Source organism: Penicillium angulare, assembly GCF_028827245.1.
Source record: "Penicillium angulare strain IBT 27051 chromosome Unknown utg000002l_segment0_segment0, whole genome shotgun sequence".
NCBI classification, from domain to species: Eukaryota; Fungi; Ascomycota; class Eurotiomycetes; order Eurotiales; family Aspergillaceae; genus Penicillium; species Penicillium angulare.
In genome coordinates, this window is record NW_026623161.1 from 2,012,197 (window position 1) to 2,040,194 (window position 27,998).

Sequence of the window (27,998 nt, forward strand, 5' to 3'; positions counted from 1 at the left end):
ATAAAGCCGAATTTGGTAATAGTATCTGGCCAATCATATCACATATCCATGGCGTGGTCTGCAGTCCCAACCGTTGATGCTATTTGTTTCTTCTGATTATCGCAATATCTCTTTATTGCGCGTTCAGATCAGTTTGATTTTGAAGGACTGGTTCTCGTCGCTACTCTAGCACCTCTCATAACCGCGTAGCCAATCTAGGCCCATATTGAAGGGCTGGTCTGGGGAGCCCGAGATAAATCCACAGTGATTCTTTGAAGCTGGCATCGAGTGTAATATGAGTTATCACTGCCAGCGGTAGATTTAAAATAAGAGTTGCAAAATTAGCTGATTGGTCTAGACCGCAGCGGTTCCTTGAAGGAATTAGCCTGAATCAGCAATACCGTTTTACCCCTCTGCCTCCCAAATTTTGACCAACGTACATTAGTTTCATGTACCAGAGTCCAATTATAGCCCAATATGATGGTATTTCCAATCTCCGGAAATTGCGATTTCTGTGCTCTCAAAATTTGATAGTGGTAATTGGCCGATCCGATACCTTTCACGAAGCGGTAATCATTCGATTCCGAATTAGTTAGTACTACCGTTTGAGACAGTTTCTTCCGGTACTTCGCAATTGAACCAGTGGATTCTGATGTCTCACCTCATGTGGAGTTAGATGTATAGCTGTCTGTCTCAAGCTCCGATAAGTGTAAGTGTAATACTAAGAATCAAGTCAAGATATCGCTATCTCACCACAGTACGGCATACTAGGTTTTCAGAATGGAGGCTATAAAGAGTTGGTCGCCCACGCGAAGTCAAGATAACAGCTGTAAATATTCACTTCGGTATATTTCGATTGCCTTATAATCATTGTCAAAACTTTCGAATCATGGCAGACGATAAGTATTATACTTTGGCAGAGGGTATAAGACTTTCTCGATATTCTCTCTGCATCCCCAGGCTGATAATTGTTAGGTTGCCCTTTCGCAAACAATGCATCGGCTGTCCTGATGCGTGGAAAACAAGGAAGTGGGCTCGGCTTGCTTCAGGATACTCAGCTTATCGAGACCTTGGCTCATTTCTCTCGCGAGAGAATCCCAGAGAGGTAAATAACCCGACGGATCAATAATATTTTTTGAAGTAGCTACGGGGTGCTGATGCTGAAGTTTGCGAAGGGTCGTTCATGCCAAAGCTGTCGGGTAAGCCAACAACGTCCTTTTGAGGATTATCTTGTTAAATGTTTGTAGATCCTATGGGGAATTCGAAGCCACCCGCGACTGTTCCGACTTCACCAGCGCCAGCTTTCTCAACAAGGTCGGAAAGAAGACGCCAGTACTCCAGCGCGTATCAACTGTTGGGCCCGAGTCTGGATCTGCTGATACTTCTCGTGATGTGCACGGATGGGCCATGAAGTTCTACACCGATGAGGGAAACCAGGATTTTGTTTTCAACAATACTGTATGTCGTTTCTTTCTTTTGTTCTTCTCATGTTTCTCTAATATCTGTTAAATTAGCCCGTTTTCTTTATTCGCGACCCACTCAAGTTTCCTTCTTTGAATCGCTCTCATAAGCGACATCCTCAAACGCATCTTCCCGACGCAAACATGGCAAGTCTTCCTGGATTCTCTTCCTGATACATGAAAATACAAAACTAATCAGTTTTGCAGTTCTGGGAGTATGTGAGATTCTCGAGTTCCGATTGTTTACCAGACTAATCATCCTATAGCTTCCATGTCGGCAACCCTGAGGGTATCCATCAACTTCTGATACTGTTCAGTGACCGTGGCACCCCAAAGTCGGTTCGCTATATGCATTCATACAGTGGACATACATATAAGTTCACCAAACCAGTAGGCAACCAACACTACCATTTACCAAAGCATTCAACTAACTTGTAACTTAGGATGGTTCTTTTAAATATGCTAAAATTCACGTGAAAACACAGCAAGGAGTGGAGAACCTCTCTTCTCAAGAAGCTACCAGAATAGCCGGAGAGGACCCTGATTTCATGATTCGTGACATGTTTGAGGCAATTGAGAGAGGTGAATATCCAACATGGAATATCTATGTCCAACTGATGAGCCCCGAGGAAGCCGAGAATTACAAGTGGAACATCTTCGACATGACCAAGGTTTGGTCGCACACGGAATTTCCTCTGCAGCAGATCGGCCGTCTTACCATGAACCGCAACGTAAGTCTTCATTAGTCCCTAATTTTTGGTTGCGGTTATTGACTTGTAACAGCCGCAAAACTATTTCGCCGACATCGAGCAGGCTGCATTCTCACCCTCGACGATGGTGCCTGGCATCGCTGCCTCCGCCGATCCAGGTAAGTCGGAAAGCCAAAGAATCACTCTTCACAAATCATCCCAATAGGCTAACTCTTCCAAGTGCTGCAAGCAAGACTATTCGCGTATCCAGATGCAGCCCGCTACCGCCTTGGCGTCAACTACCAGCAACTCCCAACCAACGCAGCGAAAGCGCAAGTCTACTGTCCTTTTCAGCGTGACGGAGCCATGAGATTTGACGATAATTACGGTGGTGACCCAAACTATGTTGGCTCCTGGATCAAGCCCACCAAGTTCTACCAAGACGCGAAGGGGATTAGAGCCTCTGCACTGGCCCTACACACCGATCATGAAAAGTGGGTGGGAGAGGTCTCCGCTTACACAAGCGAGATCACAGACGACGATTTTGTTCAGCCTGCAGCCTTGTGGGAGGTCCTTGGGCGCGTTTCTGGTCAACAAGATAGAGTTATTGAAAACCTTGTCGGTAGTCTTACGGGTGTCAAGTACCCTGAGTTGCGTAGGGCTGTCTATAGTAAGTTTTATTAATAGTCATAACGTTGCGCCTTCGGCGACGTTGTCCATTGAAGAATGAGACTAACCTCGATTATAGGCCTCTTTGGACGTGTCAATAATAATCTCGGGTTCATGTTGCAGGAGCGTACTGAAGCAGTGATCAAGACTGTCCAGAATTAGGAAGAAGGATCTGCATATAGTCCATCGGACTCCGAAACTGGCTGCCGTACAGAAATAATAGGATTGACAATTTTAGTGATTATCTTCCAAGGTTACAATACGTGTATTCCAATATGTAGTATAATATCTCCAATTTATTATAATAGATATTCAAACGCCCCCTCAAATATAATCTGCCGCTATGGTTGCTATCCTCCAATGCTGCAAGTATAGAGCAATAAAATACATTCCATTGTACTAGTACCATTGAATTACGAGAGTATTTTATCCGCCAATCAAATCTTGCTTTGTCCGATAATCGCGTTATAGGCCTCCGTATCAAAACCGGCGAAACGTCGCCTAGACCTCGGGGCTTGCCCCACCCTGGGCCGAATGTACCCTTTGGCGTGCCTCTGTTGAGCTCACCATTAGCTTTTTTACAGGTTGGCGGGTCGGGTTTGATTGGCCATTTTAACATGTGGTGAGCATCTCACCTGCATCTCGGCATCACTCAGTACTTTTTTGCTACTACACATTTCTTCAAGAAGCCACTAGGGTCCCTTAGCCAGAATTGGACATGTCTCCGCGGGCTTTCGGCCCCTCCAGTGGAAGAGGAACTAGGTCAGGAACATCCCAATTCACTTTTGTGGGAGAGAACAATCAGTCGGAAGCGCGGAGCCATGCGATGAGACAGCACTGGAAGGGTAGACATAGGCAGAACCGGGAGTCGAAAACATCACATCAGAAAGCAGCATCTTTGCCGCGACCTTTACTGCCACAGGTAACGAATGTCGTAGACGAGGGGAGGTCGCTGGGGCTACACCGAGATAGCGATAGAGATGCGAGATCGGATAGGGAGGTGGTCGGTGATAAACCTCAACGGGCTGGTATCCCAGCCCAGCTGATGTGCGGCATGAGCTATGCTCTTTCGAGCTCGCGGCCTGACCCGTTCCAGACGTGTCCTGTGCATTTGACAAGTCAGCATCAGAAACTCCTCTATCACTGTGCGTATTTGGCGTTCTTTTAAGCTGAAAATATGGGCTACGTGTATTTGTCAAAGAGCTTTTGCTTACTTTACACCTCATACAGGGATAGGCACGCATGCGGCTATGATGTTCGAAGACTTAAACGTCACCGAATTTAATCCCATGAGAGACGTTTGGTTCCCATTGGACCTGTCGAATGCTTCGTCTTTCAACTGCATCATGGCACATTCAGCCGCGCACTTGGCTCATTTGTACGGTGGCACTCTTCCCCGACGAGGAACGAATTCTTCTGATGCCCTGAGTTACAAGATTGAAGCTCTTAGGATACTACGGCTCTGGCTTAGTGATCCGGAGACAGAACTGTGTGACGATGCCTTTGCAGCTGTTGTTCGATTGCTCACGTTTGAGGTAGGGGTTTCTAGTCCGAGTCTTGATTTGGAAGTCGACTGATTAGCTTTGTCTTAGCGATATTGGGGTACTGTGAAAGACTGGAAAACCCATCGTGATGGCTTACAAAGGATGATCAATGCCAAAGGTGGAGTCGAGGCATTGCATGGCAACTGGCGTTTAGAGCTTGTGGTTTACCTGTGGGTGCATATTTGAACCGAATAGAGATTACCATACTGACTTCGTAGGGTGTCATTAATGTCGCGACCGTCATGGCTCGAGTCCACAAATAATCTTGATCGTATCTCGCACCGGCCTTTATCAACCCCAGTTACGCCGCACACACATCCTCTCGACATTCAGAAGATCCGCTGCCTTTGGCTGATATCATTTATCCAGGACATGAGAACTTTCATGGGATCGTTTTACTCCACAGGGCTTTCTGGTTACCCTACGGCACATGCGGCAGTTGAGCTTCTACGTCAAAACTTTCAAGAATCCGCTGAGGCATCTTTGTCTACAGATACGAACGTCATGGAGTGGGAAGAGGATATGCTCAGTTGTCTCTTCTCTCTCAGCGTGCTGATACAAGACTCGATATCTGACTTATACGATGGCGCGTCAGCAACAGTCACTGGACCAAGCATGATGAACGGACTAGAGGTCTGCCTACGGTCTTCACACCACATGTGGATGGGATCGGTCTACAACTTGCGCATCGTCCTATTTGAAAGCCTTGCCACGCTTTTCGAGGATGGAGACTCCAAAATGAATTACGTTACGGACCTGGTGCAAGTTCTAGGCACATTGAGTTTGCAAGCACGTCAGGGTGTCGAAAGGTGTCTCCTCAATCTTCTGAACAGCCTTGGAAACAACAATATCTTAGTAATAGATGATTGTTGGACGCCAGATTCACTTTTGTCTTCTATGCACGGACATTAATGCGGCGTGTACAGTTGTGTCGTGTCATGTGTTGAGACTTTCAATTTGTCTCACTTCGTTATTTGATCATGGCGTAAGTCAACGCATCGGACAAAGAAAATGATGTCAGGAACTGTACATATGGCTTACTGTGCGGGTTGAAATTATCTCTGGATCAGGCCATAACCAAGTAGCTAAGAAGTATTGTACACAAAAAATGAATCTATTCAGAACATCGGCAACGGAGCCATGCCAATAACTCAAGAAATTGCGCATGTTTGTACTTGCCCAAAGGCTTCGCCAGATCATCCGCAGCTTGCTCATTTGTCTCAGCTTTTGGGAAGCAGAAATGACCATGTGTAAGGTGGCGACGAATGTGATGGTGTCGAATGTCGACATAATTGTTACGCTGGTGAAATTGAAGGTTCATATAGACTCGGAGGTCTATGGAACCTGAGGAGACGAGGGTGAGCTCTATACCATATTCATGAAATATGGTTAGTGTTGGACGAGGGGATGAGTGATAGGATCCCACTCTTGTTTGTCAGTGATTGTATGCTGACTCCCAGGAGATACCTATAGCTCACGGAGATATCCGGGTGCAATCGATTGCGGTTTCTTTGAAGTGCCTGATTGAGTGGAATTTCTTTCTTGTTACTAGAGGGGCGAGGAGGAGGCAGATTTGTCGTTATCCTATGTGGGTAACAATGCTTTGGGCATTGTTCCGAACCATAAGGCTGAAGATGAGTTTCCTTCTCTCAAGTTCTGGTGATGGAGTAGGATGACACGTGACACGGTTACAGACATCTAGTGAGAGATGAGCACCATAGTAGATAGGCCCACCGATCAAACATCAAGTTCAGGTTTGATTGTTCAACTTGTGGACATCGGCTTTACCATTCTTTTACTCCTTACCTCTCACATGTCCTAGCAGCGACTCCTTTTCATTCATTTATACACTCTGTTTATCTTTTGTATTATCCTGTCATTGCACAACATCTCCAACAGTCTGTTTGTCAAAGTAAATGATATGAATAATTTGATGTTATGTTGATCGTGTAAAATAACCCTTTCGACTCGTAAGAGCATATTCTAGATAGAACTTCATTTATATATCACAAACAATACTTCAAAAGGAATCTTCAATGGCTACTAGGTTCTAACACACCCATCTTCAATAAGTTAAAATAGGTCGTAATAATAGAGTACTAAGTCCGCTGAGGATGCCAGAAAGTTTAGAGAGGAAGCCATACTGCATTTGGTTTGAAGCCGCATGTAAGGACTGATGCATACACAACTATTCAGCCCGCGAATAGGAACTTAGAAAAGTTTCAGGTGGATTAACGATAATTAAAGCCGTATTCTATCCATAGCTGTTTCTTCCTAGATATCGTTTCGTATGAAGCGTCTAACCGTATTAGTTACACCCCAGGCCCCGTTTGGGGTCGGAGCCTGGCATCCGAAACCGCGTTTGGACAACGTGGACAAATACATTATTTGAATTTCTATTTCTGCCTTAAAATCACTATGAGAAAACATTAAAACTCAATTTGTGGTCTTAAACAAAGACTGATCCTTTTTTGATCTCTTAGAATAACTCCGTCCCCATAATGGGCGTTTCCGCCCATAACCCTATATAAGGAATTAGTACATCTCCAGCTCTCCACCCCTCTTCATCTCTCTTTTTTCTTCGCAACGAATCTATTGGGTCTTTTAGAACCTTCTAAATATTTCAAAGATTGTTTATCACACACTTATGGATCAAGCGATATTTTCACAGACCGTACCCTAAGACTGGCAACTATAGCTGCGACTCGAAACACCAAATTCTCCGAAGACATGGCTATCCGAGGACATGAGTACTCATTCCACGTTGACTCAAAGGATGCCGATGACGAATCAGCCTCCGACAAGGAGAGTAGTGGCAGTCCTGTTCGTAAAATATCTAGTCGAAAAGACCAAGGGCATGGTGACATCGAGGAGATTCTTCATGGCCCCATTGATGTGGAACATCCACGCTGGGATGAAACCTTCAAAAATGACATTCACAAATGGATCGAAAGGCTTCATGAAGATTCAAGGGGATTCGAAATTGGCACTTTCAACTATTCAATACTTCCCACGCTGATGAAAGAGCAGAGCGTTAAGTGACCAGCCATAGCACAAGGCTACATAAGTGACATGATCAGTATGATTCATAGGTTTATCCAACAGGCTTTAGAAGCCGTCTGCAAAGATAGAAGCATTGCTTTGGGCATAAAAGCCCACCTGATGGATGACCTAATGTTCAGATATCGAGAGTCTATTGTACATGTTGATTTTCTTTTGAAAATCGAACGCGATGGTACCCCGATGACTTTCAATCACTATCTCAATGACAATCTTCAAAACTGGTGAGTTTATCTTCTGGAGGCCTAGACTTCTTGTTGTCTTCCTTATTGTCTTCGTGTCGTCTTCCTGTTTCTTTCTGTCTCTTTCTGTTTCCTCTTAAGTTTATGAAGCTAATTGTACTATCTAATAGTCGACAAAAACGGGTGACCTCTACAGTTACCCCGATGATTGTCAGTTCCCTCCCAAATGTGAAGGTAGTTAGACTGAGTGACCTGACGTAACAAAACCACATGAGCAATGAAAAGCATGCGGCCCTTGAGATTCATGATACTCTACATTCCTACTACAAAGTCGCCCGGAAAAGGTTCGTTGACGCCATATGTATGCAGGCAGCAGATTATCATTTGGTGACTGGTCCGATGGCACCTATGAATTTGCTCTCTGCATCCTGGGTTAATAGTCTTTCGAATGAGAAACCGGCAGAAATAGCAGGGGAGGACCCGGGAACTCAACAAAAGCGACGTCGACTTGGGAAGGAGATTGATGATCTTGAAGCAGGAAAGAAGGTTCTTTCGTCTTAATTTGAATAGTACTGCTGTTATCAATGGAAGTTGGGTACTAGTTAATGTGCGTGGATGAATCTGAAATGGCCATCTATATGATGGCTGGAAATAAATAGCTCCGAATGATTTTGTAAGTCGATTCCATATCATAATATCACCCTTGTTTGGTAGTGATATGGTAAATAGTTTATGTAGCAGGCAAACTTGGTCACTGCCTTGATTGGGGCTGGTGTCACCTTCCCCGCCTTATTGAGCTCCACATTCCTCGTTGCTCCGCAACTCCGCATTTGGAACTGAGCTCCTTGTGTTTCATTCCATTTCACTCTCAAACTTGAATTCTTACAGTCTGACTTTACGCACTTCCATTAACACACTCATCTCTTCCACTGACGTTTCGAATCCACCTTGAGAACCATCGTCACCATGGGTGGAGAAGCCCCGCATATCGTCCCCACTCCAGCTACGAAGACCCTCCCTGTACTAGCGGAGCGACCGGTCGGCCAGCGTATCACGAAAATCTACACCGATCGATTGAAGCAGTTCACAGCAAAGGGCCAATATGAAGGCCAGAACCTCGTTTCCAAATATTTCGAAGCTGTCAACTCCGATGAGGACCATGTCAAGCTCTCCGTGTATTCCGTCCCCGACCAGCAGCGACCGACTTTCGAGGAAGCGACGTCGCATGAATTTAAGCCAACTCGAATCGGCGAATCATTTGGACCTAGTTGGTCGACGCATTGGTTCCGTATCAAGCTCACTGTACCGGAGGATATGCGCCACAAGGAACGACTAGAATTTCACTGGGATGCAAACAATGAGGGATTGGTGTGGACAGAGGACGGTCGGCCATTACAGGGTCTGACTGGTGGCGGCGAGAGAGTTGAATGGATCATTCCCGATGAATGGCGCGATGGGAAAGAGCATACATTCTATATAGAGATGGCCTGCAATGGCATGTTTGGCAACGCCCCCGGAGGCGACTCTATCCAGCCACCAAGACCAGACAAGTCGTATCAACTCAACACAGCACGAATTACTGCCGTCAATCTTGCGGCTCGAGCCCTCTATTACGATTTCTGGATTATTGGAGATGCTGCTCGTGAATTTCCTGGGGATTCGTGGGAGGCACATGAGGCCAATATTATCGGCAATTCCATGATCGATGTTTTCATTGCGGGCAATGGAAGCCAGGAGTCTATTCTCGAGGCTCGGAAGATCGGCCAAAAATATCTTGGAGACAAAGTTGACTCTGCAGACGTCTATAAGGCAGACACCGATCCATATGTTTATGCTATCGGCCATTGCCACATTGATACCTGCTGGTTATGGCCTTGGGCAGAGACGAAGCGGAAGGTCGCACGTTCGTGGTCAAACCAATGCGATCTGATGGACCGGTACCCGGAGCATCGATTCACTTGCTCCCAAGCCCAGCAATTCAAATGGCTGCAACAATACTACCCGACTGTATTCGACCGCGTCAAGCGTTGGGTGCGTAAGGGCCATTTCCAACCGATCGGTGGTAGCTGGGTTGAGCATGACACCAACATGCCCAGTGGCGAATCTCTAGTGAGACAGTTCCTCTATGGTCAACGATTCTTTGAAAGCCATTTTGGAAGTCGCTGCACTACATTCTGGCTGCCAGATACATTCGGGTACTCGACTCAAATCCCTCAGATCTGCCGTCTTGCTGGAATGAGTCGGTTCTTTACCCAAAAGCTGAGCTGGAACAACATTAACAACTTCCCCCACACGACCTTCCAGTGGGTAGCCCTTGATGGTAGTCAAGTGCTGTGCCACATGGCGCCTGCTGAGACATATACCGCAGAAGCCCATTTTGGGGATCTCAAGCGCAGTGTCACACAACACAAGTCTTTGGATACGGATAAATCCTCTCTGCTCGTTTTTGGAAAGGGTGATGGAGGTGGTGGTCCTACTTTCGAACACCTGGAAAAGCTCCGTCGCTGCCGTGGTCTTTCGGACAAAGTTGGCACCCTACCACGAGTCAAAATGGGTGATTCGGTCGATGACTTCTTTGACAAGTTAGAGAACAACGCAGCCAACGGCACGGAGTTTGCAACCTGGTATGGCGAGCTATACTTCGAGCTTCACCGTGGTACATACACTACCCAGGCAAACAACAAACGCAATAATCGAAAGTCGGAATTCCTGCTCCGGGAAATCGAGCTATTGGCTACCTTGGCTACTGTTCGTGGAACAGATAAAGGCTACAAGTACCCCAAGAAGGAGATTGATGAAATGTGGGAGGGTACACTCCTTTGTCAATTCCATGACTGTCTACCCGGGAGCTCAATCGAGATGTGTTACGATGACTCCGACAAGCTTTATGCGGAGATTTTTAAGACTGGCTCACAAGTGCGTCAGGATGCTCTTACTGCACTGGGAATAAATATCCGTGCAGGCAACCAAGATTTGGTGGCCCTCAACACACTTCCCTGGCCTCGTTCCGAAGTTGTCAAGATTCCTGGGCCTATCATTACCTCGAATGGGTCAGAGTATGTCATGGTCAATGGGCCAACCGGAGTTGTTCCATGCAATCAAGTCGACTTCAAGACCACAAACGCGGTGACTATTAGTCAAACAGAGCCTGGAGTTTTCCGTCTTAACAATGGCAAGCTTCGAGTCGATGTCCAGGACGGTGTCATCACTTCGCTCTTCGACGTTGAGGCGAAGAGAGAAGTGCTCGCAAAGGGTGGGAAGGCTGGCCAACTAGTCATCTTCGATGATAAACCTCTCTACTGGCAAGCCTGGGATGTTGAAGTCTTCCACCTCGAGTCGCGCAAGGAACTCCCTCGCGGCAAAACCGTTATTGCAGAAAACGATCCTCACCGAGTGAGCCTGGTGACAGAAACTAAGATCAGTGACAAGAGCTGGGTTAAGACTACTATCAGCCTTGCTGCTTCTGTTTCATCTGAGCCATCATTTGTTGAATTCGAAAGCGAGGTTGAATGGCAAGAGACGATGAAGTTCCTCAAGGTGGAGTTCCCAGTGGATGTTACCAACACTGAGGCATCATACGAAACCCAGTATGGTATCGTTCGTCGTCCAACCCACTATAACACAAGGTATGTCTATTCTACACCATTTGCCATCCGCGATACTAATAAAAACTTCTTCAGCTGGGATATGGCCAAGTTTGAAGTTTGTTGCCACAAATGGGCTGATCTCTCCGAGAATGGCTATGGTGTTTCGATCCTCAACGACTCCAAGTATGGCTTCGCTACATGTGGCAATCTCATGCGTCTTTCATTGCTCCGTGCACCTAAGGCTCCGGACGCCCATGCGGATATGGGCCGCCATAGCATTCGATATGCTATCCTTCCCCACTCCGGTGCTCTTGATGAGCGGACAGTTCGCGCAGGATATAACTTCAACCACCCACTTGCTGTTGAACAAGCTAGTTCACAACTTTCAGCAGCCCATGCGGCCTTTAAGAGTGTTTCTATCAAGGATACCTCCTCTATTATTCTGGATGTTGTCAAGCGTGGCGAGGACGATGAAGATGTTTCTACTGGTGGTATTCCCGCCCGTCAAGGTAAGAGTGTTATTTTGCGCGCTTATGAGTCCCTGGGTGGTAAGGCTCGGACATCTATCCAAAGTACTCTGCCAGTCAAGCGCGTCTGGAAGTGCAATGTCCTCGAAGATGACGAGGATGAACTGGAGTTCTCAAAGGCAGACGGGGGTATCGTGGTTGACATTGAATTGAGGGCGTTTGAGATTGCTACTTTCCGATTGCAGCTGTGATAATGTTATGTCACATATCCGTGCAATAGCTAGCAGTTACAGTACCTAGTACTCCACTATGAAATATATTATGAGCTTGTAAAAACAAGTTCCCTTCATCTAAGCTCCCAATTAATACATGGTATTCAACGCGGCGTCGTCTTTGATTCGTGATGTACATGATGCGCAAGTAAATCGAGAACCCATTTTATGCGCCGCTTCCCACAACTCCAGTAAACATGATATAATCTCCATCCAGAACTCCATACCTAAAGACGCCATATAATAACTCTCAATAGACAGCGACAAATCCTAGTCCCGCCCATAACTAATCTTCATCCGCTTAGCAGCAGACGGTTTATCCTCATCAGAAACCTCTTCCGTCTGATTCTTCCCCTTTGTATTTTTCGACCCCCCACCACTAGACTTCTTCTTATTCTTAGAGGATCCCGATGAATTCTTAGCTGATGCTGATGCTTCTCCATTGATTTTGGGAGGAATAGTTCCGCCAGTCGTAGATGTTGGCGTCGCGGCGTGTGAAGGGGTAGACTGAACTGATGAGGGACCGGGGGAATCCTAGAGCCGTAGTAATAGTAATCAGTAATTGCACTTGTACTTGCAGGGTAAATTATGATGCGTCATTTGAAGCGCAAGGTGAAGGCTAGCGTACCATCATGTAACTTGCAGAACTTCGGGAGAAGACTCGATCTGAATCCGTGACATTTGCTTTTCGGCGCGCTACCCCGGATCCAAGACTAAGTCCTGATGCACCGAGGGTAGATGCATTTGCTGATCCCTTAATATAGTTGTCGAATCCTTTAATAATGTTTCCTGCTGTTGTTTCTTCGAGGTATGATTGTTCGAAACGAAAGATTTGTTCTTCGAGTTGGGCCTATCAAATAGAAGGCTGTTAGTATCGCTTCTATTTTGGTGCTGTATAATCTCGCTGAGAAGGGCTGAGAAGTGAAAAGACGAAAACTCGCTCTGGTCTTCCTCGATTCTTTTCTTTGACTTCTTCAAGGCGCGTCCGCGACACAGACAAAGTCACATACCATGCTCTTATCCATCAATCGCTTCTTAGCCAATGTATCCCTAAGCTCTCGTCGCAGCTTCTCATAATACGGTATACCGCGATTGGCCGCGCTCTGCTCATTCGGCGCATTCGGAGCCCCTGCTGTTGAGCCGCTTGTTGGCGGCGCGGGCGTACCGGTCGTAGGCGCTGTTGTTGGGGCGGAGGCAGTTTCCGCCATCGTGGGAACAGAAGAGAATGGAAGTAAAGATCGCTGTGGTTTTATTTGAGTTGGTGTACCACGTGAGAGAACGCTGGGCTTGGAAAGACGAGTGTGCAGCGAATTGAATGCGGGCTTGCTTGGTTTGGACGGATGAAGCTGGTTGGACATGCCGAGATCTTATCGGGGTTGTTTGCACTGTTTGTTAATGATGCTCATATCGTCTCACGATCCCGCTTCATGTTTACTTTCCGAGAACTAGTATCGGTACTTTTCTTCAAATTCTTTGACTTAGAAGATACTTTCGTTTGAACTTGGTCTACTTCTTTGATTCACTTGGAAAAATTCTAGCTTCAGTATGGATCACTCGATGCATATGGGCCATGGTATGGGCCATGGCGATATGGATATGGGTGAAGGTCAATGCAACATGAACGTGAGCGTCGACTGCCAGACATCTTGAAACGGCTCATTGAAATAACATCTCTTCTGCTAGATGATCTTTACCTGGTCCTCCGAGAACCTTTGCATCATTTTCCGCCAGTGGCGCATTACAGGCCCGCTTTCCTTCTTCTTCTCGCTCATCCTTATCGTTCTCCTCACGGCGGGTTACGAGGGTATTCGCAATATTACCCGGAAATACGAATCAGCACACACACGACGCATCAATGCTTTCGCTGGAAGATCATCAACTGGAGGTAAGTTCCACCTTATAACATGAGCTACGCACTTATACTGGTCCCGTTTCATGAGTTACATTGGTATGGGGGTTTGGTGGATAGTAAATACATTCATACAACTGCTTGAGTGAGCTTTTGTTGATGTCTTGCTCTGCAGATGATACCGACCCATCCATCGCCAATGTTACCGCCGAGACTGCTGGATTGCCTATCAATCACGACGAGAGCTCACGATTACTTGTAGGAAGGGATAATCAGGCTGCTGTTATTCGCCGAGGGAAGATTACTATGGCTGCCTTGTATGCCATTCAGGTCTTTTACAGCTTTTTTATCATGTGAGTTTCGCACCTGAGATGCTACATATGGCGTTGATTGGTACTAATGGCCTCTTACATTGTAGGCTTCTCTTCATGACTTACAACGGCACGGTTATGATCGCTGTTGCTGTTGGTGCTTTCGTAGGTTACCTCGCTTTCGCGGATGGGGCTCCTGCTACCAAGTCGGTTGCTTGCCACTAAGCCTTAATGTGGTGATTGCGGTTATTATGGCGTTCAACAGGTCTTTCCAGAATTTGAGCATTTAATACGTGAATTTTATTTTATGTCGCTATGATGCTGCTTTCATCAATTATTAGCGGCCACCTGGGGCTCCGGGTATCACGAAGTTGAGCTTCAAATGTACTATCTTAAGATATTCGCTCAACGGGGCTTTCCCTGCTGGCCGCTATGATTCTTCGTATATGTCGTATGTAGTAACTTATGGGACTTCAACATCACTCCCATCATCTCCAAATCCAAAGCTGAATCCCCCGGTTTCTTGCTCTTTGGAATCTCCAGTTGTTCCATGGACAATATCGTCCCATTTACGTTTCTTTCCCTCTGCTCGCTTCTGTAGTTCTTCTTGCGCTTCTTCCAAAAGCTCGGGGTGTGCGCTTTGCATTCCATCGACAAACCTCTGGTATGGGTCATCCACATTCTTCTTGAACCCAGAGACTTGGTCAGCCTTGTTAGATAAGAAGTCAAGCGCCGCGGTGAGATGAGCCCGGGGAATGAAATTTTGTGTAATGGCAATAGATGGTTCAAGGTTGACGACCAGATGCCACCACCCAGATGGGACATGTAGAATTTCACCCCCTTCGCAGATTCCCTCCATACAGCCTGCGGTCCGTCGCGCCTCAGCATGGAATGTAAGCAACCACTCCGCAATGCTAAGTGGAGAGGTAACCTCGCTCTGGTCATCCGAGACAAAGACTCCAGGCGGTGGTTCTCTTGTCTCGCCAGATGGGAACATAATCCAATATTTAGGTCCCCTCAACACCGCATTCCATGCACTCGTGGCATTCGGATCTTTATGGAACTTGCTCCCCGACCGCTCTGGCCCAACAATCAACCACTGATGATCGGGTCTGTTGTCGCTGAGCACTGAGAAGAAGTCCTCTGCAAAGCACGCTGGCGGCCAATATGCAGCATCGGGTGTCTCAGTCGATGATCCAACTGCAAGTCCCATTTTTGAAACAAAGTTGCGGTCAAATAAGTAGAGCGGACTTTCGTCCGCATTGTCGGCCATGTAGTCGCCATAAGTGCGTAGAGACCAGTTCACAGCTTCAGCGCGGAATTCTTCAGGTCCATACTTTGAGAGTAGGGTTCCGACTGTCCAGTTTTTGTAGACTGGCCACTCTTTGACTGGGTCGGAGAGGATGAAGGGGCGGTCAGCCCATTTTTCATGGAACTCTTCGGGGGAGAGATCGGGTAATCGAGGAATTTGGTTGCGCGTTGGAATATTACAGACGTATGGTTCCAATTTGATGTGTGCGCAGTTGAATGGGCGGTAAAGTGCGTCTGAGTAGAGATTTGAACAGTCCACTTGAGGCACCTTTGTTTGTGGTAGGTTGAGATATGTTGACCGCCATGTACCTCGCCATGTGAATGATTCCGGTGGTGAGCTTCATAAATATTAGCAAGGTTCCATAGTTATAAGTATATTTTTACAGTATGGGCGGTGCATGTCAAGAAGAAAAAGGTTTCAAGTTCAAAGTTCTAACATGATATGTATTGAGACTTCAAGATACATGTATAGAACTATTGAGCCCGACCATCCCGAACACCGAACAACAAACAACAAACGCCAATTTATGCTACATCCGCAATAAACAAGGACGTACTCTTCTTACCTAACGAATAGAGTCTTCCATAAATCCTCAGCACGGGTAAATGCATAAAATGCCTTGCATGTTCGCCCAATACCCAGTAGATCGCGTCCATTTAGGTATTCAAATATTAATAGGATTAGCTCGTCGGGTAGAAGCTGCCATGTTCCGATAGCGGAGCGAAGATTTGAAGTAGCAAGCAGCGCATTGCCACTTGGTTTGACGCCCAAAGGGTGGCTTGGAATAGCCTCAACGTCTTGATCCTCCTCCAGGGCAAGTGGGTAACTCGGTAGCGTGGTGATGTCAGGCATGCTGGATATATTAGGGCTTCAAAGGCTTTTTTTTTCTGCCCGAGGTGCCCCACAGCGAAATTGGATGATGAAAAGATGTGAGACTAGGCAAACCACAAACGGTAAATCAAACGAACGAATAAAGAACAATCCGCCTAGAAGAGTAAACAGGGCCAAGAACAATCATAGCAACAATGAAGAAGTTGAAGTTTCAACTCGCTTGAACCATAGCGGGAGGACCCACATTAGGCAAGCGGTCAACCCACCAGTGAAAAAAAAAAATAGCGTCGCAAATTGGGTGTTCGGGACGGTCGATTTTTTTCTTCCTTCTCTTTTTCTTCCCTCTTTCTCCCCCCATTCACTGATTTTCATATCAACCACATTCACTCATAGTATCTCATCGCTCTTCTATATTTGAAGGGCCTTAGATACTCGTTTCGACTTCTGCGAACTCAACCCCACAGGGCCGTTCGCTTAAAACTCATCACCCCACTATCCCCGATCACAGCGTTCAGTTGCTTGTGATCACCCCTCTTACCAACCGCCAATATGTCGAACGATAAGGGTCTCGAGGACCTCCCCGAGGGTATGAGATACTCCCACTCCTATTTCCCATACGACTTCGCCCTCTCAGCGTTTCTTTCCTCCCTTGAGGGGATATTGTGAACGGTTGAGCAGAAAGAAAAAATCCCTGCGGGTGGCGATGTGTGATGGAAAAAAATTTCGACTAGATGAACCAAGGCTGACCTGGATATCTACACAATAGGAACCATCGAGTCCAACTACGATGAGATCACCGACTCCTTCGATTCCATGGACCTGAAGGCTGAGCTGCTTCGCGGTATGTGAAATCAACCCCTCTCCAGATCCCCAGACCCTCGTGCAAGTGGGTGGGGCCCATGCAGAAAATTTACTGACTTTCTATTCAGGTGTCTACGCCTACGGTTTCGAGCGTCCCTCTGCTATTCAGCAGCGCGCCATCATGCCCATCATCAAGGGTAAGCATTTCTCCAATTTTCGGTTGAGATCCCAATATTACAGACCCGCTGACAATCTCATGATACAGGTAACGATGTTATCGCTCAGGCCCAGTCCGGTACCGGTAAGACCGCTACCTTCTCCATCTCCGCTCTCCAGAAGATCGACACCTCTGTCAAGGCCTGCCAGGCTCTGATTCTTGCTCCCACCCGTGAGCTGGCTCAGCAGATCCAGAAGGTCGTTGTTGCCATTGGTGACTTCATGCAGCTGGAGTGCCACGCCTGTATCGGTGGTACCAACGTCCGTGAGGACATGACCGCTCTCCGTGAGGGTCCCCACATCGTTGTCGGTACCCCCGGCCGTGTCCAGGACATGATCCAGCGCCGTGTCCTGCGCACTGATTCCATGAAGCTCTTCATCCTCGACGAGGCCGATGAGATGCTTTCCCGTGGTTTCACCGAGCAGATCTACGACATCTTCCAGCTTCTGCCCCAGTCTACCCAGGTCACTCTTCTGTCCGCTACCATGCCCCAGGACGTCCTCGAGGTCACCACCAAGTTCATGCGTGACCCCGTCCGTATCCTGGTCAAGAAGCAGGAGCTTACCCTTGAGGGTATCAAGCAGTTCTATATCGCCGTCGAGAAGGAGGAGTGGAAGCTCGACACCCTCTCCGATCTCTACGAGACCGTCACTATCACCCAGGCCGTCATCTTCTGCAACACCCGCCGAAAGGTCGACTGGCTCACCGACAAGCTCACTGCCCGTGACTTCACTGTCTCCGCCATGCACGGTGACATGGAGCAGGGTCAGCGTGATGTTATCATGAAGGAGTTCCGTTCCGGTTCTTCTCGTGTCCTGATCGCCACCGACCTTCTGGCCCGTGGTATCGATGTCCAGCAGGTTTCCCTGGTCATCAACTATGATCTCCCCGCCAACCGTGAGAACTACATTCACCGTATCGGTCGTGGTGGTCGTTTCGGTCGTAAGGGTGTTGCCATCAACTTCGTCACCGCCGACGATGTTCGCATGCTGCGTGAGATCGAGCAGTTCTACAGCACCCAGGTTGAGGAGATGCCCATGAACGTTGCTGACCTCATCTAAAAACCTTCACCTCCCCCCCTTGATGTCTTGATGCGGATTACGATTGCAGAACCTGCGCAAAAAGTTGGCTTCCTCTGCTCCTTGACATCTCCGCTCCGCAGTCGCTAGTTGGTTTGGCCGAGGTCAATCACCCGGCTTCTGCTATGGTTTTCTATGTCCCCTGCACTTACGGAGATGTGACATGTTAGTGCGTTATTTTCCAGTCACGGTTTTCTTTTACTCGCATTTTTTCCCTCTTAGTTTCCTTTGTATCTAGCTCGCCCTGTGTTGGTTAAGAATGCCGCCGTTATCGTACTTAATCTCATAGATCCGGGCCAAAATGTGACTTGTTTCCTCACGGTGTTCTTCTTTGTCCTTGGTAATGCTACTTGACACGAGTAATCGAATTGAAAAAGATCAAGATTCCAAGTTTTAACTCCTTTGCTCCACAGCTGTTAGTCGTGCTGATCGTGCTATGGTACGTTCTCTCACTTACCCCCATACACGTCGAGGCCCGGGGTTATTTATCCTCACCGTCGTCTTTCACTTTACCCTGCTCACTGCTCCCCCCTACATATGAAAACTCGAGCTTATCCTTCACCTTGATTTATTCATTCCCCTAAATCCCAAGCATGGAGCATTCATCGCCAACTTCGTCCCGCCCAAACCCCAATCCTGCTCAACTCCTATGGAGTTACGAGCGCCTGCGAACCAACAGAGCTCTTACTACCGCGCTCGTTGACGCCAAAGGCACCTACGATGAATCTGTCGAGTTAGTGAACTGCCTATCGAAATCTTTACAAGAATGTATCATCATAATATCAGCCATCACCACATTCAACAACCAAGCATCAAACCCTCCTGCCTCTCAAGACTACCAAATTGTCCTAAAACGTCTATCAAAACGCGCACTCGAATCACTGAGAGCGTACGCCACCTTACCAGCCTACAGAAGCAAAACCCTCAGCCAATGTGTCGCTGAACTCGAGTGTCTCTGCAATGACCCCGATGTAAGACCAAGCAGCCCCGAGCCAACAGATACCGAAATCAACGAAATTATCGCGGAATCCATGTGGACACCTAAACCTACTATCACTCTAACATCCAGTGAACGAGACACCCCCGTCAAGTCTGAATCAGAATCCACATCCGAATTAGCTGGACAGCCAGTCACAGAGTATTTCCCACTCATGAAGCAAGGGGACCACTCCCTCGAGAAATACTTTGAGGCAGTGAGAAAAATTTACATATCGCACTGTAAACAGGTCGAATCCAATCGCTTGCTTCCTCATTTTATCCAGTCCTTTATCTATGGGTTAAATGAGAAGATCTATCGTCGTCGAATTATTCATGCGCTGAGGAAGGAAGGCTGGACCTGGGCTCCGTTCGAGAACATGGTTGAGTTTATTATTTTGGAGGAGGAATACTTTAAACACCAGGATCATGCGGTTCAGCATCGGATGGAGGATGGGTCTGTCATTCTGCCTGATGGGAGTAGGCTGGATCAGTTCATTGAACTTCTGCCTATTACGGAGCAGGATTTGACTGAGTCTGAGAAAGAGGATGAGTCTATGGAAGAGGAAGAGGAGTCGTGAGTCTGTTCTTGCTGGGAGAAGTTTGTTGAAAGAAGAAAGGATTATCACATCACGTTTGACATTTTTGTGCCTTGAGTCAGTTAGTCACAGTTGAATGTAAGTATGTGCTGGTTTATTTGCTCTATATGTAGTATGTAGTACTATAACTTGAAGTACGGGGGACAATAGGTAGTGATCATCGGGGAAAACTCCCTTGGCCGAGGCCGATGACATATTCTAGGTAGATGTCCTCCGAGTCTACTGCCTATCTACAATGTATTAACCGTCTACTACTATTACACCCGTTACTACATGCTAAGTTGAACTACCTGTACCATAAGCCCTACGTGGATAGAAGACTAAGTGGAAAGACAAGTCAAAAGATAACCCAAAAGACAACCGGAAAGAGATATGGCGAGAATCCGGTGTGCTTTCAAGTTATGCACTCACTACCCACTAGCAGGTGGTGAGATGTCGAGGTATAGGGTTCATAATGATGTCAACTGCGGGATATAACTAATATGAAATGCACAAGAAGGCCGCAGGTCGATTTGAAATTTTCAACGACGAGATTTCTACTGTTTCATTCCAAATTGAAAGACATTCATATCTACCAACCATTCTTAAGTCCCCATCTTTTGGACAATATCTGAGAAGCTATACCGCAACGACTTGGAGGAGAAGCCTCTATCTTTCTTCAAGTTTATTCCGCCCCTTAATTCACAATATGGAATCTGCCTGGCTAGACGTTTTGGATCACCAGTGGTTCAGTCGTGTTGCTATTTCTGTGAGAAATACTAGAATTGCGACAAATTTGGTCTTTGGAGGAATGGGAAGGATTGCTACTAGGAGGCGTGAGGATATATTGCGAAGACGGAGTTTGTCGCTACTAAAAGAGGAGGGAGAGAAATAAGAAAAAAAGAAGAAAAAAAAAGAAGCAGAAGACAAGGCAAACGAGGAAAGCAAATTGAAAATCTCGGAGACATTTACTGACCACGCGTGATGTGAAAGCTCCGAACGGGAATGCTGGTTGGTCTAGAAACTTGGGTACGAGCAGTGACATCCTTTTGGTGCGATTGTTATCATAATGATATGGAGGGTGGTTAGTGGACATTTTCAAGGTTGGCAAGGGACCTGCGCGAAGTTTTCACCTTTCATATTTACTACACCCCAAGTATTAAAGTTTTACGTTACCTACAACCTTGGAGCCTTGGAAGGATTTGCTTACAAGTACCTGGGTCAGTGGGGGCGATCGTGGGCAGAATCAAGTAGGTAAAGCGAACGAATATGTAGATTACAGCTGTCGCACTTGAGATGATCCACCTGGCATCTGGCTAGTTAATTCAAGTAACGAGTTCTCACCGCCATTACATACTTTATTTTAATTTAGGCACGCATCGGTTACTCTTTATGGAGTGGAGAAGCTTCGGGGCTGAACCACAAGGCTTGGTTACTGATCTTGGAAGCGTCCAATAAGTTCATTCGCTCGCACTCCACCTCGGTAGTCATTACATAGACTAGCCCTATACAGGCAAATCGATACTTTCTTGGTATTAGGTACGCTCATTTTGGCCCCATCAGCAAGGATGTACTGAATAGACGCGCGAATCCTGATACGATCCCACTAATTCCAGTGCGAGATATTCTGACATGAGCCATCCGGGGAAAAGCTACGCTGGCATCATGGATTCTGACAGGTACTTAACAGTGGCTCATCTAGCGAGATTTTAACGAAAAAAAGACCGTCGTCGATTAGTATTCTCAACTCAATCGACTGAGCTAATAAATATTAAATTCGTTTTGAAAACTTGCTTCGAGTGGAACACCATGGGTCACGAGATTGATCTGGAAATGCAGCAAGGTCTCACCAAGCTGATCCCGACGATTCTCGACGAGCTGGCGTCCAATGACCCGGAAAGACTCTATGGCGAGCTGCCAATCTCTCCCACTGGATATGAATGTGGGTTTTGGAAAATCACATTTCGCAGACTTGCCAATGCTGTTAATGGTACTGCGAAGTGGTTAGTTGATACTCTTGGCGAGGGCGAAAATCCGAGACGGTCGCTTTTATTGGACCTAATGACATGAGCCATATTGTCCTGACTATCGCAGCTATCAAGACCGGCTATACTTGTTTGCTCGTAGCACCCAACTACGGAACTATTGGTCAAGCTAAGCTGATACAAGCAACGAGCTGTAAACATCTCTTGGTCTCACCTTTAGCAGATATTGAGAAGCGAGATGCGATTGTCGCTGAATATGGAAGCTTGACATCATGGACACTTCCGCGTATTGCTGATTTCTTCGATGTTCTTCACGAATCCCCTTATACCAAGAATTATGAAGAAGTTAAGCACGAGCCCTTGGTTTTATTCCATACCTCTGGCACCTCGGGGTGTCCAAAGCCGATTGTATATACCCATGAGAAGATATTTTTATCAAAGGTCGCATTCTCAGTGTAATGCCTGCATTTCATATAGGATTTCAGGTTTCTAGTTTGATCTGTGCATTTTATACTGGCAGTGTCATTGTCTTCCCACCAGCATTGATGCCCATAAGCCTGAAAGCAGCAGTCCATGTCACGGAATACCGCCCGGTTGACTGTATCTCATTCATACCAGCCAACATAGAAGAGCTCGCGACCAATATGGAGCTTCAAGATGCCCTTGCGGGGAGGAATGTCCACACACTCTACTGGGGAGGTGCTCCATTGTCTCAACATGCCGGTGACACGGTCATAAATCGTGGCTTCAACATCCAAACAAGTGTCGGTAGCACCGAAACAGGAATGTGGTATCCAATTCGCCGTACTGCATATTGGGGCTCTTACCCCTGGAATGGCATGTGCTTTCATCCCGATAATGGTATAGAGTTCCGGCCTGTGACGGAGGACCTATATGCTGCCATCTGGGTGAAGAACAAGGATCCTGAGAGAGTTCAGCCAGTATTTGCTCTATTCCCCACTGAAACGGAGTTCGACGCAGGCGATCTCTTCCGCCATGTTTCCGGATCAGGCAAAGACAGTGTATGGTCATGGTATGGCCGGCAAGATGATCTGCTGGTTTTTAGATCGGGCGGCAAGTGGCATCCAGCGGCTGCACAGCGACGGATAATGACAGATCATCGTGATCTGTTTGATCAGGTTCTCATTTTTGTATCTGAGTTTAAACACGTGGCTGTACTGGTGGAGCCATCTGCTACCCTTCGTAACAAGATTGAAATAGCAAAGCAGAATGGTGGCGAGGAAGCTGTTCAAAAAGTGCGTGACTTAGTGCTTGATAGAATTTGGCCGACCATGGAGGATTTGGATCGAAATGCCCCTTTGATAATTTCATTTGACCGAAGCCGGATTATTTTCACTGAGTGTCCAATGCCTCGCACAGCGAAGGGAACGGTGCAGCGCAAGGCGGCTTTGCAGGAATATGAAAGCCGGATATAGTCCACAAAGGCCTAGAGGGACAATACTATTAGTACATTTATTTATTGATTGAAAGGGAATATACTACTAATACTACTATAGCATCATGTTTTATCTTTAGAACTTGATTTATATTTCTAAGGTCAACTTTAAGGGACTCTGTGAGGTCTCTAAGAGGAGAGACAGTCACTTTGTGCGGCTCGAGCTGTAGCTGAAGATTAGATATCAGCAAAGGGAAATCCGATATTTCATGGACTTAAATCAGTCGTTGTGGCTTCTCTGATAGACGGTTCTAGTCTATAACACCTATAGAGCACACAAGTAGGTTTAATTCGGCGTCCTCCATCACGAACTTGAGATAGCCCCGACGTTGATTGCGATGGTAAGGAGAGGGATACTAATCAGGAGGAATGATAAGCCAGAAGGAAGATAAACTAGAGAGAGAGAGAGAGAGAGAGAGAGAGAGAGAGAGAGACTTAGAGGAGCACAATTGAAGTAGATACTTAGACAGCAACACAGAGGGAATACCAACCTAGCCTCAGATGGGTATGGCTTTTGGTCTATTGCGTGGCAATAGCCTGATAAGTGCGTCGCTTCCAACCTATGAATCGATAAACTACGTGGAGATAGAAAGACACGATGTATCGGAGTGCGTGGGCTTTTCGCCCTGGAGAGACAGAAGGTAATAAAGAGAAGTGAAAGAGATAGCCGGCTGGCTGAAGAAAACAAAGAACGCCATGCATAGAGAAAAGGAGATAACGAGAGGCCGTTGCCTTAGCGGGTGCAGATCTTGGAGTGGAACTTGGTAACCCAGAGAAGTTCTACAAAGGCCATCGGGCCGAGGGATCGCAGGTATGTAAGTGCCTCCCCTCGGGAGGATGGAGGGTAGGCAGGACTATTGGGCCAGAGGTGGATATACTCTGGGCTTTTAGCCCTGTTGCATAAACGTTTGATCTTCTAGGAGAGACTATTATATAGGTTCCCTTATAATCATGTGATGTCACATAGACCGAGTCTCTTACTAAATAAGAGACCCAATTGCAAGGTTCTTTGCCATGGTGTTTTTCTTCCTCTCTCCCATGCGTTGCATACGCATGTGTCTATCAATATCTATATCGCTTATTTGATGAATCGAGCCTGGGGCCATAGCACTACAGTAGGGGTTCTTTGCAAAACAGATGGTATTCTCTGCTGCTTTTTACAAGTGAAGCTTGACACACAAACCACAGTGGGTGTTATGAGACGGGTATTGGAAATAACCGGGGAAAAAACATCATTGCCCCAAGTCCTTGGCTGTTGACGGCTGGCAGAACATTTGAATAACGATAGCTGTGATATACTACTAACAATGGACCCTTTCAGATCCCTGGGATATCGACAAGTTTCCAAGGAAGCTGAGCGTCAACTTTGAATCCTACTGGGAGGTAATAGTCTTCTCTTTCTAAATGAACGTACTAGTTTAATCTAAAGTACTTGGAGAAAAGGACATTTATCCGTTTGTCTTTCCACCTGTCTTTCCACCTGTCTTTCCACCTGTTTTTCTACCTGTTTTTCTACTTCGTTTTCCATCTATGTAGAGCTTACAGTACAGGTCGTGGTCTAATATAGGTTAAAGACTATCTATCTATGGAGAAGGGGATTTCCTGATGGTCGCTATTGTCCCCCGTAGTGGTCCCGGGAGTTGCCAGTGAAGCCCCGGGTACAGCCGCAGTCCATGACTTTCAAAAACGGGAACCACAGCTTAACTCGGGCCGGGCCGACATGAAACAAAGTCCCGACCTCTCTAAGTCAATCTCCACTTATGGAACATTGGTTAGATTGCTGACTTGAAATGATCGAACTAGGTCAGAAAAATGCAAGGCGTGTGGGTGTCTTTTGCGATATAACAACGACACCTCCTGCCCAAAAACGGGGCACCAATAGCTAGATCACAAACGAATCTTCATTTCTAGCGATAGAAAGCCAATCTGCCGCACCAAGAAAAAAATCGTCGCCTTTAAGCTTCAAGTTCATTGATACTCTCAAGATCGGCTCTCAGTGCATCAAACCAACACCATGACAAAAGTAAACAAATACTTCCTGCCACCAACGGCACTGATTCCCAACTCCCCTCGGCCACTCCTTCATTATCCAGGCTACTTCAAAACCAAAGATAACGGAAGCGCACGAGATGCACACGTAACATTTCTTCAAAATGGCTGGGAAACACAATGGGTCTTCCGATACGGCCAGACGCAGCGTTCACACTATCATTCCGGCGTACATGAATGCATGGCCGTGCTTTCAGGCACCGCCACTATCCGGTTCGGTGTCGCAGATACCTCAGAGGACATGGATGAGAATACGCTTGGGGATAAGAAGGAACAAGGTGGAATTGAGCTGGAGGCAAAGGCTGGTGATGTCTTTGTACTACCCGCCGGTACGGCACATAAGACATACAACACCCAGCCGTCTGCCTCGTTCACCCTTTTAACGCCCGGCGATGGACATCATATTGCTGGGGGTGATGTGGTAAAAGCGTTAGAGGAGACGGATAATAGACTCTCCGGGTTTACCATGATTGGGGCGTACCCGATAGAAAACGCAGGTTGGAACTCTCAGAGGGGAGGGGAGGATACGGGCGCATATGAACGAGTTTGGAACGTTCCGAAGCCCAGCGCTGATCCAGTTCTGGGAAACTCGTCAGAGGGACTGCAAGGGTTGTGGGATTAGAAGCGTAAAAGAAGTCTCTTGTCCATGCGGCGTGCATACTAGATACTTTAATTCGTTCCAACAAGTGATAACTCATTGATTCAATTCAGTCTTGTGGCCAGGCATGAGTAGAATACACAAATATCTCGTCAGTAAATCTTGGGAAAATTGAATCCCCAAAGGGCTATCATTGAATAAATCACATTATTAATGGAGAAGGAAGTTTGGAAATTGTAGATTTGCAAGTAATTTATTCTTGATCTCATGCTCAGGGGCATTTATGTACGAATGAGCAAGCGAGCAACGTAATATTCAAAAGACCTCCCAGATTCCATGTGTGTCAAATTTCGACCAAAGCCATCTAGAAGAGGCTATTATCGGCACAGGTGAAAGGGCCGTCAATGCCGCTATCAGGATTATTAAATAAATCAATAAGTGAATCAATAGACGCATACATTCCCGCTGTATTCAATAAAGCGCCCATTATAACAAGGCCCCAACTCAGAAAAGCTAGAAAGATCATTCTCTTGCTTGAGAATTGCTCCTTCCAATTAAGATGAAGCCAGAATGCCCCGGGAAATCCAAAAGAGAACCACGCGACGAATAACGCCGAGGAGACCGCAATTATGGAATTGAAAACGGGAATGGCGTTGGCGAGGATAAAAACAAGTATCCAGTAGAAAGTAGTTAGTCCGATCCAAGATGTCCAAGACTTAAAGCTGTTCATGGTCATTTGGTCTGGGCACTTTAATACATGGCACATCACAACAGTGAAGAGATACTTGATTCCAGCATGGCCGTAGAATAGACCGGTCGCGAAGAGGGTCAAGAGGAGAATGCCATATGCGATCTTGGCGCAGAGGATAGGAGCGGTTCCAATGGCTGGGGAGGTAACATAATCTCCTGCGAGACCGTAGATAGCGCCTCCAGTGATGAGGTACATGGGTATGGCGAATGCCTGAAGAATGACGAGTGAGGGCACATATTCCCTGTTGGGGTCTTTCATCTCGGCCATGATCATGAGGAAGGCTTGCCGTCCACCGAAAGCATAACAGACGCTAAGAAATGCAGTAAAGCCGTCTTGAAATGAGGGAGTCGCCCAGAGTTTGATCTCTCTGTTCCAACCCACAGGTGCTGTTTGTGGCTTGTCGACAGCCAGGGAAATAATGACGATGAATATTGGAACAACAATACCAATCGTTGCGGGCCCTGTATACTCATTAGTCTACATCAATTTGCGAAGTCTATAGCGCAGATCTTACATGAAAAATACGCGACGAAATTCATAGTCCGTGGAATGCACAAGATGTAGCATACAAGACAGGCGAACCCGATGAAAGCTACTGTGCACATGCTATGTCCAGTAAGTGTGTTCAGGGCAACACTCATGCCCAGCGTAGCTGAAGAGCAGGCAAGACTCAGATTTATGATTAGTCCGACGCCGCCGATCGCAGCAAGGAAATTTCCACTGAGAACTCGTAGGGCGTCGGGAAGGTTGTCAATGTGAGGGTATCGGCGCCAGTAAAGCAACGTAACGTAGGCAGTCCATGTTGATAGGGCGCCAACACCGAGAATGGCGAGAAATCCCGGGATGAGTCCAATTTTCTGAAAGACGGATGGCAGAGAGAGAATTCCAATGCCGACTTCTGTGTGGATGAGGACGATGGCGGCCTTCCATTTGCCAAGAACACGGAATTGTTCGCCGCCAGCAGCGGCAGCGGCCCCGAACACCCCAACAGCCGTAGCATCGATTTCATTTATGACCTGACCAACCTGCTGACTGGCCGTCTCCGTGTCGACTCTTTCGACATCAGAACTAGGCATTCCATGTTTGCTGTCCTTTGTTCCGAGTTTGTCTTGAAAGGCGGGCGCAGACATTCTTCCTTGAAAATCTCAATAACTGACAAGTGCGTAGGCTGAGCTGGGCCTTGTGAGATGACGAGTAACCTGCTTGATGTTGCGTCAATTTTCTTGGATATGGACATCTGTATGATATAGGTGGATGTATGTCTACTGAGCAGAGACATGCTTTGACTCCAGCTTCT

At 46.8% G+C, this 27,998-nt stretch overlaps 12 protein-coding genes across 12 annotated transcripts; 9 read left to right on the plus strand and 3 right to left on the minus strand.

The window, feature by feature from the left end:
• Window positions 1-868: 868 nt before the first annotated feature.
• N7478_002226 (catalase) lies at window positions 869-2,959 on the plus strand (the record flags this gene model as incomplete). The annotated part of the gene is made up of 11 exons (XM_056918440.1): window positions 869-902; window positions 955-1,084; window positions 1,155-1,178; window positions 1,227-1,437; window positions 1,494-1,586; window positions 1,647-1,654; window positions 1,706-1,829; window positions 1,883-2,170; window positions 2,223-2,307; window positions 2,370-2,798; window positions 2,877-2,959. The coding sequence occupies 11 exons, from the start codon at window positions 869-871 to the stop codon at window positions 2,957-2,959; spliced, it is 1,509 nt and encodes a 502-aa protein (XP_056784051.1).
• Window positions 2,960-3,515: 556 nt separating this feature from the next.
• On the plus strand, window positions 3,516-5,253 carry N7478_002227 (uncharacterized protein; the record flags this gene model as incomplete). The annotated part of the gene is made up of 4 exons (XM_056918441.1): window positions 3,516-3,942; window positions 4,028-4,332; window positions 4,390-4,511; window positions 4,560-5,253. The coding sequence occupies 4 exons, from the start codon at window positions 3,516-3,518 to the stop codon at window positions 5,251-5,253; spliced, it is 1,548 nt and encodes a 515-aa protein (XP_056784052.1).
• A 1,818-nt stretch (window positions 5,254-7,071) lies between these two features.
• On the plus strand, window positions 7,072-8,144 carry N7478_002228 (Dynamin; the record flags this gene model as incomplete). The annotated part of the gene is made up of 4 exons (XM_056918442.1): window positions 7,072-7,379; window positions 7,434-7,625; window positions 7,754-7,817; window positions 7,953-8,144. The coding sequence occupies 4 exons, from the start codon at window positions 7,072-7,074 to the stop codon at window positions 8,142-8,144; spliced, it is 756 nt and encodes a 251-aa protein (XP_056784053.1).
• Window positions 8,145-8,549: 405 nt separating this feature from the next.
• Window positions 8,550-11,888, plus strand: ams1 (alpha-mannosidase; the record flags this gene model as incomplete). Its single annotated transcript, XM_056918443.1, has 1 exon — window positions 8,550-11,888. The coding sequence occupies one exon, from the start codon at window positions 8,550-8,552 to the stop codon at window positions 11,886-11,888; it is 3,339 nt and encodes a 1,112-aa protein (XP_056784054.1).
• A 291-nt stretch (window positions 11,889-12,179) lies between these two features.
• On the minus strand, window positions 12,180-13,117 carry N7478_002230 (chromatin modification-related protein EAF6/MEAF6; the record flags this gene model as incomplete). The annotated part of the gene is made up of 3 exons (XM_056918444.1): window positions 12,180-12,443; window positions 12,538-12,759; window positions 12,920-13,117. The coding sequence occupies 3 exons, from the start codon at window positions 13,115-13,117 to the stop codon at window positions 12,180-12,182; spliced, it is 684 nt and encodes a 227-aa protein (XP_056784055.1).
• A 337-nt stretch (window positions 13,118-13,454) lies between these two features.
• Window positions 13,455-14,294, plus strand: N7478_002231 (low-affinity Cu transporter; the record flags this gene model as incomplete). The annotated part of the gene is made up of 4 exons (XM_056918445.1): window positions 13,455-13,532; window positions 13,593-13,794; window positions 13,934-14,111; window positions 14,177-14,294. 4 exons carry the CDS (start codon window positions 13,455-13,457, stop codon window positions 14,292-14,294), a joined length of 576 nt encoding a protein of 191 aa, XP_056784056.1.
• Window positions 14,295-14,532: 238 nt separating this feature from the next.
• On the minus strand, window positions 14,533-16,233 carry N7478_002232 (putative F-box and JmjC domain protein; the record flags this gene model as incomplete). The annotated part of the gene is made up of 2 exons (XM_056918446.1): window positions 14,533-15,718; window positions 15,947-16,233. The coding sequence occupies 2 exons, from the start codon at window positions 16,231-16,233 to the stop codon at window positions 14,533-14,535; spliced, it is 1,473 nt and encodes a 490-aa protein (XP_056784057.1).
• A 528-nt stretch (window positions 16,234-16,761) lies between these two features.
• On the plus strand, window positions 16,762-18,291 carry tif1 (putative eukaryotic translation initiation factor 4; the record flags this gene model as incomplete). Its single annotated transcript, XM_056918447.1, has 4 exons — window positions 16,762-16,798; window positions 16,979-17,053; window positions 17,142-17,210; window positions 17,279-18,291. The coding sequence occupies 4 exons, from the start codon at window positions 16,762-16,764 to the stop codon at window positions 18,289-18,291; spliced, it is 1,194 nt and encodes a 397-aa protein (XP_056784058.1).
• A 611-nt stretch (window positions 18,292-18,902) lies between these two features.
• Window positions 18,903-19,865, plus strand: N7478_002234 (uncharacterized protein; the record flags this gene model as incomplete). Its single annotated transcript, XM_056918448.1, has 1 exon — window positions 18,903-19,865. The coding sequence occupies one exon, from the start codon at window positions 18,903-18,905 to the stop codon at window positions 19,863-19,865; it is 963 nt and encodes a 320-aa protein (XP_056784059.1).
• A 1,806-nt stretch (window positions 19,866-21,671) lies between these two features.
• N7478_002235 (NRPS-like enzyme) lies at window positions 21,672-23,283 on the plus strand (the record flags this gene model as incomplete). Its single annotated transcript, XM_056918449.1, has 3 exons — window positions 21,672-21,804; window positions 21,888-22,255; window positions 22,333-23,283. The coding sequence occupies 3 exons, from the start codon at window positions 21,672-21,674 to the stop codon at window positions 23,281-23,283; spliced, it is 1,452 nt and encodes a 483-aa protein (XP_056784060.1).
• A 2,034-nt stretch (window positions 23,284-25,317) lies between these two features.
• On the plus strand, window positions 25,318-25,974 carry N7478_002236 (cupin domain-containing protein; the record flags this gene model as incomplete). The annotated part of the gene is made up of 1 exon (XM_056918450.1): window positions 25,318-25,974. The coding sequence occupies one exon, from the start codon at window positions 25,318-25,320 to the stop codon at window positions 25,972-25,974; it is 657 nt and encodes a 218-aa protein (XP_056784061.1).
• Window positions 25,975-26,314: 340 nt separating this feature from the next.
• On the minus strand, window positions 26,315-27,831 carry N7478_002237 (uncharacterized protein; the record flags this gene model as incomplete). Its single annotated transcript, XM_056918451.1, has 2 exons — window positions 26,315-27,162; window positions 27,216-27,831. 2 exons carry the CDS (start codon window positions 27,829-27,831, stop codon window positions 26,315-26,317), a joined length of 1,464 nt encoding a protein of 487 aa, XP_056784062.1.
• Between the last annotated feature and the right edge of the window lie 167 nt (window positions 27,832-27,998).